Source organism: Pimephales promelas, chromosome 3 (genome assembly GCF_988280905.1).
Source record: "Pimephales promelas chromosome 3, fPimPro1.hap1.1, whole genome shotgun sequence".
Lineage (NCBI taxonomy): Eukaryota > Metazoa > Chordata > Actinopteri > Cypriniformes > Leuciscidae > Pimephales > Pimephales promelas.
The window spans coordinates 13,496,936-13,510,000 of record NC_142771.1 but is presented as its reverse complement, the minus strand read 5'-3'; the positions used below and the strand labels follow the sequence as shown (position 1 = coordinate 13,510,000).

Sequence of the window (13,065 nt, the reverse complement as noted above, 5' to 3'; positions counted from 1 at the left end):
AAAATATTTTGCTACCTAAAAGTTTGCTACGGCCGGCCCCCTGTTCCGACGTCTAAGCTTCTAAGGATTTATGAGGCCAAAGTAAAACAAGCAAATGCAGTCAGGATGTGCACTGAATATAAACAACTGCATTTTCTTTTCTTAGGTTCTGGAGAAGGAATGCAATCATATAGCGGCATGGCATGCTGCTGGCTATGTGTATAACATTATGTGCAGTAAAGTATCTGGATACTTCAGCCATGGTTGTAATGAATGTATGCTATTACAGTACATAGAAAAATCAAATGACATGCATAAAGCATTTAATATATATATATATATATATATATATATATATATATATATATATTAGGGCTGTGCAAAAATTAATTGCGATTAATCGCATCCAAAATAAAAGTCTGTGTTTACATAATATATTTGTGTGTGCTGTATATAATTATTTTGTATATATAAATACCTATGCATGCATGTATATATTTAAGAATTATTTGCACTTAGATATATATATATATATATATATATAAATACATAATCTAAATTATATAAATATAAATATTTTATGTATGAATAACACATTTTTCTGGTAACACTTTAAAATAATGGTCAGTAGTTAACAAGTAGCTATGCAGGAAGTAATAGGTAGTACTGCATTAACACCAAAGTTAATACTAGTATTAACTAATATGGAAGTCATATTAACTAATCATTAAGTAATAGGTAATTTAGTACAAAGGTAGTTCCTTGGTAGGTATTTGATTGTTACTTAAGAAATATATCCTCATTGAGAACTACTTGTGAACTAAGAAATAATAACCGATTAATTACTAATCACAAAAGTAACATGTCTAAAAAGTGAACAATTGTGGGGGTTTTACTCTTAACATGGTCATAACATTTCAGAAGCATGTGCCTCAAATGGGTTCTTTGTGGAAACCAGTTTATGAAGTTTATACATCCCCCCAAATACATTAGCTAGGTTGAGATTGTGACCACTACTCTTGCCAGGATGGACGCATGTTCTCTGTTTATTTAAAACTTAAACATAAAATAATCCTAATAAAGACAGTTTTTAAAAATAAATCTTAAATAATTAGTAAGTGTTGCTGACACTCTCATGATTGGATTAGTTCACTATTATGAGCTCTATTGAATGTCAGTCACATATATCTCAGACTCCAAAGACCTATAACTTTATGTTACAGTAGCTGCCTGAGGAGGACTTCTCTTATGACATGAATATAAACATTGATGTGCACTTGTCAAAAACAATTAGCATCTTTAATGAAGAAATTGGCTGCATTTATGTTACGATAAGCCCAAAAACACATCTTCCAGATTACAGTGTTTGTTAGAATATTAGTGCCTCACAGAACCTGTACAGTATGTGTCAAATATAAAATTAAATTACTTGTATCATTTGTGAAAAACATGTTAACTCCTCAATAACTACTTAAGCGTTACCTTGTCATCCCGCAGGAACTACTAGTGATGTGGCCCATTATTTTAAAGTGAAAAACATGTTAACTCCTAACTAACTACAAGCGTTACCTTGTCATCCCACAATGTTTACACAAGGTAATGCTTGTAGTTAGTTAAGAGTATAAAACCCCCACAATTGTTCACTTTTTAGACATGTTACTTTTGTGATTAGTAATTAATTGGTTATTATTTCTTAGTTCACAAGTAGTTCTTATAGGATATATTTCTTTAGTAACAATCAAATACCTACCAAGGAGCTACCTTTGTACTAAATTACCTATTACTTAATGATTAGTTAATATTGCTTCCATATTAGTTAATAGTATTAACTTCGGTGTTAATGCAGTACTACCTATTACTTCCTGCATAGCTACTTGTTAACTACTGACCATTATTTTAAAGTGTTACCCATTTTCTTAAATATATACATGCATGTGTGTGTATTAATAGTGTTGAAATATGTCCCCCTGTGGTGGACATCGAGTTTTTTATGTTTTTTATATGTCTATGTGGCGTTTTAATATGCTTTAAGACAAACCATGTACAAATTCATGAGTGAACACCATTGCTGAGTATTTTCTCTTTAAAACTGCAGTGAACCAAACACAGTCTTAAAAAACAAAATCGCTGGTGTTTCTGACGTCACAAACTACCTTTTAACCAATCAGGTGTTCAACATGTGATCGTCAACGAGTGGATTTCTGAGCTTATGGGAGTGAGTGGAGGCGGGGCTCATTTGCATATTCATAGAACCCCGTATACTAAATTTAAAATCAAACAGAATCAAATAACACTGGCATCATATAAAATGATTACATTACAGGCTATAATTGTTCAATATATTTATAAACTTAGTCATACAAATACATAATGCCATGTTTGTGTAGGCTAGTCCTTTCAACAAAATGTGGGTTAATTAATATAATTCAACTATAATAAAAGTAATAATAACAATGAGTTCTAAAAATAAATACACTGGACATTTTTGGCATGAGGAGCAATGCCAAAAGAAATTAAAGCTGCAAGCAGCGATGGGCGGGCCCTCGCACCTGTAGCACGTCGGGGTCTGAGGCGGCCGCGTTTCATTTTCTGCAGCTCAGCCAGTGCGGCTGTGCATTTGCCACACTGCTTCGTTAAAGGCCACTTCCTGTTGCCAGCAGGTGGCGCTATGACTGTGGGTGAATGTCGGCATGTAGATTTGATCAGGGCGGGACTCTTGTCAAATGTGTTAAATTTCGTGCAGATCTGGGCATTTACAGCCAAGTTACTACAACTTCCTGTTTCATGGCGAATCATCGACGCCACGGACACGCCCATCGACGAAAACGCGCAGATAGCACAACTTTTCATCGTCAATGCCTTTAGAAGGCACAGCAGAAATTTGAAGGCGATCCGACAAAAGCCCTAGGAGGAGTTAGTTAAAGTACGTAATGAGTAAATCATCCAAAAATGGCGGTAAAATTAGAAATGGCTGACTTCCTGTTGAGTTTAGGGCATCGCTCCAAGAGACTTTTCTGTGCGTCTGGACATGGTAGATGTACCACAGAAATTTCGTACATGTCGGTCAAACATGCAACGGGGGCTGCTTCGTTAAATGTCACTTCCTCTTGCCACTAGGTGGCGCTATGAATGTGGGTGAATGTCGGCATGTAGATTTGTTCAGGGCGGGACTCTTGTCAAATGTGTAAAATTTCGTGTAGATCTGGGCATTTACAGCCAAGTTACTACAACTTCCTGTTTCATGGCGAATCATCGACGCCACGGACACGCCCATCGACGAAAACGCGCAGATAGCACAACTTTACATCGTCAATGCCTTTAGAAGGTACAGCAGAAATTTGAAGTTGATCCGACTAAATCCCTAGGAGGAGTTCGTTAAAGTACGGAGTGTGTAAATCGTCCCAAATCGGTCGCCGAATTCAAAATGGCGGACTTCCTGTCGAGTTTAGGGTATGGGTTCTTGAGGCTTTTTTGTGCGTCTGGTCATGGTAGATGTACCACAGAAATTTCGTACATGTCGGTCAAACAAGCGGCGGGGGCTGCTTCGTTAAAGGTCACTTCCTGTTGCCAGCAGGTGGCGCTATGACTGTGGGTGAATGTCGGCATGTAGATTTGTTCAGGGCGTGACTCTTGTCAAATGTGTAAAATTTCGTGCAGATCTGGGCATTTACAGCCAAGTTACTACAACTTCCTGTTTCATGGCGAATCTTCGACGCCACGGACACGCCCATCGACGAAAACGCGCAGATAGCACAACTTTACATCGTCAATGCCTTTAGAAGGCACAGCAGAAATTTTAAGTCGATCCGACTAAATCCCTAGGAGGAGATCGTTAAAGTACGGAGTCTGTAAATCGTCCAAAAATGGCCGCCAAATTCAAAATGGCGGACCTCCTGTCGAGTTTAGGGTATGGGTTCTTGAGGCTTTTTTGTGCGTCTTGATATGATACACGTCCCCACCAAATTTCGTGCATGTAGGTTGAACGTGGACGAGGGGCTAATTTTTTCCAATTTTCTAGGTGGCGCTAGCGTGCCATTTTGCCCCGCCCATCTGCGAAACCCACAAAATACGAAATTTTTCACCAGTCCTGACATGCGTGCAAAATTTGGTGAGTTTTTGAGCATGTTGCGGCCCCGAAAATGGCACTTACTTTGCAGAAAAAAATAAAAATAAATAAATAAATAAATAATCCTGACAGTTTCAATAGGGTCCTCGCACTGTTAGTGCTCGGGCCCTAATGATTCATGTCTGTTTGCCAGGACGTGAACAGCAGAGAGTAATTGTCATCTCGTAATCACGGTGGTTCTGGTATGACGTGACAACGCCGTTACTCCTGAAGTAGCGATCGATGAACTGGACAGAGTGATAAGCTGAGCGTGTGCTGCCTATTGTGAAGACCTTTAAATGCATCTAATTGCCTTTTCTTGACCTGGCTAAGTTTATCAGATAAGCTAGCGCGAGTATCAAGTGCGTGCGGTCTTGTATAATGCAGAACGACACCGGACACAGAGGAAAAGATGCCAACCGACTCGCCTAAACAGATTTCTGCCGCAGGAGCGAATGAGGACGTATTACAGAGGTTGTCGATGCATTAATGCTTCTTGGCCGACATGGCCTCAGGCTGTGTGGAGTTGGAGCGAGTCTCCGCTGACTGAGTCAGGCGCTGTTGTTTGTCTTTATGGGGCGCTGGCCGTTTGTCATTTCCTCTGAGACGTTGAGCTCTGTGGATATGAGGGCCAGGAAGTTTGACTCCAGCTGGCACTCAGAAGCCAACTTTGACATGCTGGGTACAGTCGCGGTTATGTGTGAGCATTTGTGTGTGTGTTGGCGGGCGTACCGACTCTGCCCTTAAGTGTATGTGTGTGCGTGTAAGACAGTTTGGCTGAATCTGTCGGCGTTCTGTCTCGGGTGTCTGTTATCAGGGGAGTTACGTCACTCGAACACAAACAGGAGTCTGTCAGATGCGCCGCAAGCCAAGCTACGTCCTTAAACGCAGTAGCCCTTCTTCCTTACATATTAAATAAACAAACAAATGGACATGTGTCAGTGATAAACATGCCAATAACGGCGCGGAACGTGTTCTCCAGCAGCCGTGAAAGATGGGGCATTATCAGAGCAATTAGCCGCGGTAAATTCAATTAATCTCGACAAATCTCCACAGAGGCCCGCGCGAAGCCACCATCCCCCGGTAATTAAAAATGGCCGAATTGGTTCGGCGTTCGAGGGGCGTGAAGTCTGGATATAATTGAGGCGCGTTTCTATTTATTCCATCACGCTAGCCAACAACATGTGGAGCCCGGAGAGGAGCGGAGCGTCCCTTTCGTTGCCCACGGTCTCTCGGGGGAGACGAGGCTGGCGGAGGATTCCAATAATTGGCTGTTCTTTGTCACTTCAGACAGCGAGAACTTTTCATCATGGTGGAATCAGGTCCCAATTTCCCTCACCTTTCCATTCCTCAAACACCATAAACAAAGTTTTTTTTTTCCTAAATAGGAGATAAAATGCAAGTCAGCAGCTAGTTAATCACACATCCTCTCACCTCTGCGTACGGCGCTGTTTCCTAGAGATGACAACTAAGGAGGAAGCAACAAAAAAAAAAAAAAAAAGAAGAGGAAAATAACTGTGACAGGCTAAATGAAGCAGTGAGCAGAGTGGTGAGCCGTGCTAGTGACTCAACTGTGGCTCGCCATATGTTATGCTAACGCGCCGACTAGCCTGCCTTCCACACTTACTCCATCACATCAGAGACAATGAAATAACTATTGGAAAGAATCTAACCTGCTATAAAGATAAAACCAGGGCATCGTCAGAACATGGGCATTTAATTAAAAAAAAAAAATCTACAAAACAGACATTTACCAAAAAAATATCATCCCATATTTAGCCTAATATAAATTAAGCGTAGTGTCAGTTCTGGCAGGTCAAGTTAGTCAAGCTCGCATCAGCTCCACGTCTTCTTATAGGAATACGACGTCTATAAATATAAGCTCCTTCAGCATTATCAGTTTCTCATGAGCCAATTACCCTCCTCCATCCCCAGCTCATTCTCTCGCCAGTCAGGATTTGGCATTCTGAGTCCCTCTGAATCAGACTAAAATTCTCTAATTATGTTAGACATTAAAGGAGTGGTTCACTGTTAAAAAAAAAAAAACAACAAAAAAAAACTTTTGCTGATAATTTACTCACCAAGATGTCCATGTTTTTCTTTCTTCAGTCGAAAATTAAGGTTTTTGATGAAAACATTCTAGGATTTTTCTCCATATAAAGCAGCACTTCAGTGGGAACCAAACGGTTCAATGTTCAAACGAGAGTTTCAGTGCAGCTTCAAAGGGCTTTAAACGATTCCAGACGATGAATAAGGGTCTTATCAAGCGAAACGATCGCTCATTTAATAAATACATAACAAAGTTTAAGTTTTATAAGCTCAAAGGCTCGTCTTGCTCTGTTCTGTGTGACTCTCCTGTTCGATGAATGAGCCAAATGACTCGACAAAAGATTCGTTCATTTTGATGAACGAGTTTGAACAGGAGAGTCACGAACGCGCATCACAGAACAGAGCAAGGCGGCCATTTTGAGCTCATAAAACTTAAACTTTGTTATTTATTTTTTAAATGAGCGATCGTTTCACTTGATAAGACCCTTATTCATCGTCTGGAATCGTTTAAAGCCCTTTGAACAGTTTGCAGTTTGCACTGAAACTGTCTTTTGGACCTTGAACAGTTTGGTTCCCACTGAAGTGCATTATATGGAGAAAAAAATCCTGGAATGTTTTTATCAAAAACCTTATATTCATGTTGGTTCTGTTCTGTTTACCCTAAGCCGCTCTTATCCATGCTCGGCTTCATGGATGCGCAGGGAGTTCTTGCCCAGAACAGAGCCATATCGCTAATCCTAAACTGCATGTTAATTCTCAATCGTTTCAGAACTGAAATAGACCAATTTCTATATTAAAACAACACCAAAACATAAAATAATAATTTTCTGATCATACGTGGTGGAGAACCAACACCATCAGGATATGTGTCTCCTTTAAAAACATTTACAAAATGCAGGATTTGGAGCGCTAACATTAACATTAAAAAGTGGTCTCACTTTTCGTTATATTCAGTGAAGCGCATGAGTAGAATCAGAATCCACTCAACGCTCAAAACACAAAGAATTTCAGAGAAAACTGATCCTAGGTCAGCATATATGGACAGCATTTCCCTCTTAAAGCAATCAGAAGCATATAGAAGCTTGTTTCCACCACATTTTGAATTTATAAAACGTAATTGCGACTGTATATCATGCAATTCTGACTTTATAACTTGCAATTGTGAGTTTATACCACGCAATTCTGAGAAAAAAAAAAAAAAAACCTTTTTTGTGAGCTAAATGCTGCTCACAGTATGGCCAAATCCACAAATTTAAGTTTTTCGGCACTCAATAGTAATGTTGGCCTGAAACAGACCAAATTAGGAAATACATATTTATTTTTTGTCCAATTTCTTTCATGCTTAAGGATTTTGGTTTAGGGTTAGTGATGTAGAACTATTTTGAGAGAGATCGAGATTGTCAGAGATTATGCATAATTTACTGTCATTACTATAGCAAGTGCATGTAACTATGTCACCTTAAAACAAAGTGTTACTACTGTTAAAACATGAAATACAAAAGAAAGACATGAGTTTTTGAGAGAGAGGGAGAGACTAGCCACCACCTCAAAGGAAAACCTGAGTCTTGCTAAGCACCCGAAAGAGGAAAGAGAGGAGGAGTATTTGCACTCTGTGTTTTGATGTGTTTGTGTAGAAGCGGATTGAGGATTACGGACGCTGGGCAAAGGTGGTCAAAGAGTGTGGACTGAAGAGTCCCAATCATTCTGTACAAGTGTGTTTGTGTATGAGAGAGAGAAAAAGAGAAAGAGTTTGAGAGCTTTAAAAGATAAATGCTCAACTCTTCTGGGCGCTTCCCGAAACCTGCAAAAGAAAGAGAAAGAGACAGAAAAAGATGGTGGAGATCGAATAAAAGCATGTCAAAGAAAAAACAAAGAGATGAAGGCTAAAAAGCGTGTGTGTGTACGAGGCAAAAAAGAGAAGGCAGCAGGTGAATCCAAAGAGAAACGAAGAATAAAAGCAAAAATAAAATAATAAATAATAAGCGAGTGAAACAAAGGACTGGACGAGAAAATAAAAATGTCAGAAGAGTGATTACGAATGAGAGGAGCACATGAAGAAAGCAGAACGCTGAAAGAGAGAAAAAAAGAGAAAGGAGGATTAGTGAGCAGAGTGAACTGCCGGGTTGTAGTCCATCCTCTTTATTTCCTGTGGGAAGAGCAGAGAAACTGACCCCGGGATTATAGATTAGAGTTAATAACCCCCTTCCCGCTCACAGTAAAACCCATTAACCTCCCCCCCCCGAAAACCAAACGACACACCTAAAGCCCCACAGACCCACCCTCCGCTGAATCACGGCCCCGTCTGGCCCACCTGCACACGTAAAGTCAGCGCTCATGAGGGGGAGGAGGGGGGTATCGTCTGACGAGAGATTTTCACACGAGTCCGGCTCCGGAAACACGTTCGAGTCGGCGTTCGCTCGCTCGAAATTTCACACCTGCCTCTCATTCGCGAGTGAGGCAGCGCCACAGAGAGCCGAACGTTGCCATGGGAATATTAGCATGAGTGCGACTTTGGGTCGTGCTGTCTGAAATAAATTTGAGGTTTGTGTTAACATTCCCATTGTGCGACGCACACACACCTCTCTCTCGCAGCCTCGCCGCGGCAACACATTTTTTTTTTTTGATTGTCTGTCAGAGGGGAGGTAAAGGTGTTTAATGCCAGATAAAGCACCCTCTGGGTCATTCTGTTACGGTGTGTGAGGCTGTGTTTGTGTGCTTATGAACGCCATAAAGGCTGACTCTGCACAGCGCTGGGGATATCGAATGCTCATCTGCCCCGGTTTGTGTGTTGGTTTGTGTACGAAGCGCCTCCCCAATGTGAAAATCTCCCTCAGCCTCTGGAACGTCGCACTGCCGATGGAAAAAAAAAAGCGGTTTAAAGTGAGAGAGAGAGAGAGTGTGTGCGTGCGAGTGTAAGAAAGAGAGAGAGAACGGAGAGGATGTGTGTGTGCGTGAAGGAGAGAACGCACTCGTGAGTGTGTGTGTGCGTGACTGAGCATGAGTGAGTGGGTGAGTGTGTGTGTGTGTGTGTGTGGATGGCAGTAGCTGGTTGAGGGGGCGGGGTTTAGGTGGGGTGGGGTTGGGGAGGTGAAGGGGCGGGACAGGAGAGGCGAGGGGGTGGGGCTGTTGGGATGGAGTGTCTGCATGGTTACTCACTGTATGGCACACATTCATACTGGATCTCCAGGTACTTGTAGGTTCCTGGACAGGGGTCAGGAAAAACATCAGACCCAGCCACCACCACACACTGAGTCCGATTATTACACCTGAGAACACCAGAGAGAGAGAGAGAGAGAACGAGAAAAATCATTCCTTCAGTCAACACTATACACATAAACAAACACAAATTATTCAACTCTTTTGACTTGTTAAAAGTTTGTTTATATACAGTACACTGCTGTTCACAAGTTTGAAAGTCTCTTCTGATCACTCTTTAAAGGTGCCATCTGTAAAAATTGAGGTTAAAATATCCCAAAAATGAGCTACACGCATCAAAAGAATGAGAAGAAATAAGGTTGATGATGTCATTAAAAAAATGACAAGTTATAGTGCTGCCGAGATATTAACCTAAATTAGCATGCTAAATTACTAGCCCCGGCCCGGCAGGTGTCGTAATACCAGTTTCGGCCATGGGAGGCGGTATGCGGGCAGGCAACATTACCACCAGCCAAACTGCAATAGACGAGTAAGCCGGCGGCTTGTGTGTACTTGAACCTGACGTCAGTCGTATGGAAAATACAGCCCGCTACTACATTTCAGTTCAGGGAAGAGTTCAAAAAATGATTGGTCGATATTATGCATGAGGAATACATTTTGGTAAGTTGTAACATACTGTATCTTTCAACAGTGTTTGTGTTCTTTTACCATTAGCTAGTAGAGATGATCGGTTCACGTGCGCTAGGGATCTGTCGTGTAAAGCGCCAATACTGTATTTATTGTTTGAATTGCGTAATAAAATGAACAGAATCTGAGAGCTGACATCGGTCTCCGTGTCCTTTTCTGTGCATGACAAAATTGATGTGTGGCGTGAGAGTGTGTGAAAAGTGTTGTGAGAGTTGGCAGCTCTGAAAGACGCTAGCTTGGTCCACATCAGGGAATGCTGTCTGTCAAATTAATTCAAACTAATGATAAAAATGTAATATGAACAAAATGAATATCATAAAACTAGAAATAATAGCCTGGGCTTTAATTTTCCCATATCGTCGAAATGCACCGACTTGTCTATGAGACGGCCTTTATAATTTAGTATTGAGATGTTGTACATTAGTCTCTAATCTGTAAAAATCTTCAAATGCTCCACGTGAAACTGCGGTCTTCCAACCTTTTACTATCGTGTCAATTGATTTGATTAATATGCACGAGCGAGACAGAGCAACACCCGTGTTGTTTCATAGACATATACACGGTGTTGTTTGAAGACATGAGAGTGCGCGTGGCCGTGGAGGTATTTCTGGAGGTAAACTGCCCCCATCTGGTATGGAATATGTTGTATGATTTGATTTGAAATGCCAGAGGGCACCTTTAATGATGCTGACAAATAAATATATGGAAAACAATATCTAAGTATATAACTGTTTTTTTTTTTTTGTTGTAATTAATCAAATAAATGCAGCCTGGGTGAGCATAAGAGTCGTCTTTTAAAAACAGTAAAACTTTCGAACGGCAGTGTATACAGCTAGAGAGAAATTACACTGAGTGTTACATTGTTTGTGATGATCAGAATGTGTGTAAGTGTGTGTGAGTGATTTCTTTTTATTTTCTGCTTTCAATCATTTGCTGGAGAGAAAATAAAACCACCTACATTAAATGGTAATCTACTGTATTTTAATTCGTCTATAGCAGTGGCCTTCAAACTTTGTGATGTAATGCAATATAATGCAAAATAAAGCATCATGTGACACTGAAGACTGGAGTAATGATGCTGAAAATTTTAATATATATATATATAATTGAAAACAGTCATTTTAAATTGAAATTATCTTTTACAATATTAGCATTTTTACTGCATTTTCATTTATCAAACAAATGCAGTCTTCGTGAGTATTAGAGACTTTAAAATATCATACCTTAAAAACAGTAGTGCACAAATAATGATAGCAAATAAAAGAACAAACAAAAAATACAACATTGCTAAAGAAAATTATATATATAAACATAACATTCACTTTAATACATTAGTAAAAAAAGAAATCTAAATATCAAATAAATCTGTGAGAAAACAGATTTATACTTTATAATATAAATATATATACTATATATACTATATATATATATATATATATATATATATATATATATATATATATATATAGTATAAATCTTTTTTTCTCTGTTTTATATAATGTAACAACAGCAGGGTTTGAGACCAAGGATTTAAGGTTTCTCTTTTGTGACGCTGTAAAAAAATAAAAAAATAAAAAAATAAATCATAAAAAACAGTCAAATAACTGGCAGTTAAGGCTGGCAAAAGAAATGATAAAATAGTCTGTAAATTGGCTTTAACAGAAATTAAACATACATTAAACATTTTCTTACAGAATTATTACGATCAAACAGTAAAAATCTCTTACATACGGAGGCGTATTGCATTCACTTGAAGAAAAAAATCTACTCTGTTTTTCTGAATTAATGAGTTAATTTTTCATGAGAAAAAAATGTTTTGCTCTGTTTTTCTGAATTAACGAGTTAATTTTTCATAAGAAATTTTTTTTTTTTGCTCTGTTTTTCTGAATTAATGAGTTAATGTTTCATGAGAAAAAAAAAATTGCTCTGTTCTTCTGAATTAACGAGTTCATTTTTCATGAGAAAAAAATTTTGGTCTGTTTTTCTGAATTAATGAGTTAATTTGTAATGGAATTTTTTTTTTTGCTCTGTTTTTCTGAATTAATGAGTTAATTCAGAAAAACAGCAAAAATAAAATTTTCTCATGAAAAATTAACTCATTAATTCAGAAAAACAGAGCAAAAACTTTTTTTCTCAAGAAAAACTAACTCATTAATTCAGAAAAACAGCAAAAAAAAATTTTCTCACGAAAAACTAACTCATTCATTCAGAAAAACAGAGCAAAAACTTTTTTTCTAATGAAAAATTAACTAATTAATTCAGAAAAACAGAGCAAAAATTTTTTTTCTCATGAAACATTAACTCATTAATTCAGAAAAACAGAGCAAAAAAATTTTTTTCTCATGAAAAATTAACTCATTAATTCAGAAAAACAGAGCAAATTTTTTTTCTCATGAAAAATTAACTCGTTAATTCAGAAAAACAGAGTAGATTTTTTTTTCTTCAAGTGAATGCAATACGCCTCTGTACTTACAGCCCCACCTCCCCAACATTAATAAGTCAGAGACATATTACATCTTCAGAAAAATCTAATAACCGCAAATTTGCAGAGTTTTGTAGAATCAAATCTTTATTCTAGGATAATATATCAAGGTATGTATGTCCAAAGTCTCTTTCACAAGTCATTGCTTGTGAAAAGTAATCTCACACCTCTCCTCAACAAGATGCATGATTTAAGGTGAGACATAGGCCACATGTTAACACGTAAGGTTAGGGGTTTGCTCAAATGTCTATTTCTAAGTATAGAGGTAATATAGGTGTGATCATGTGACAGACAGTGTCAGTCGAAGCTGTATGGAGGAGGCACGGACTATTCCTATATATTAGGACTATATTGCCTCAAACTAAAGCAGATCAATGTGTGAATGCAGGGTTGTTATCGGGATGAAATGCAAACACAGTTCTAGCACGGTAAAGATTTATTTCTTCCTCAAACAGATGCAGAGACACTTCTCTTTTCAAATCCCTCTCATCATCTCTCTACTAGTGCAGCATCATTCCCAGTCCAATCCCTCTCTCAATCTACTCATCCATCCCACATGCCTCCTCTGTTCCCTCTCTCTCTCTCTCTCTCTCTCTCCATTACAAGG

At 38.8% G+C, this 13,065-nt stretch overlaps 1 protein-coding gene across 2 annotated transcripts in view; it reads right to left on the bottom strand.

The window, feature by feature from the left end:
- Positions 1 to 13,065, bottom strand: part of adgrl1a (adhesion G protein-coupled receptor L1a) — a 232,828-nt gene that overhangs the window by 104,401 nt on the left and 115,362 nt on the right. For both annotated transcript variants that reach the window (XM_089128282.1, XM_089128281.1), the window contains exon 4: positions 9,290 to 9,399. In XM_089128282.1, coding sequence (XP_088984408.1) covers positions 9,290 to 9,399 — 110 coding nt within the window. The remainder of the gene's footprint in view (positions 1 to 9,289; positions 9,400 to 13,065) is intronic.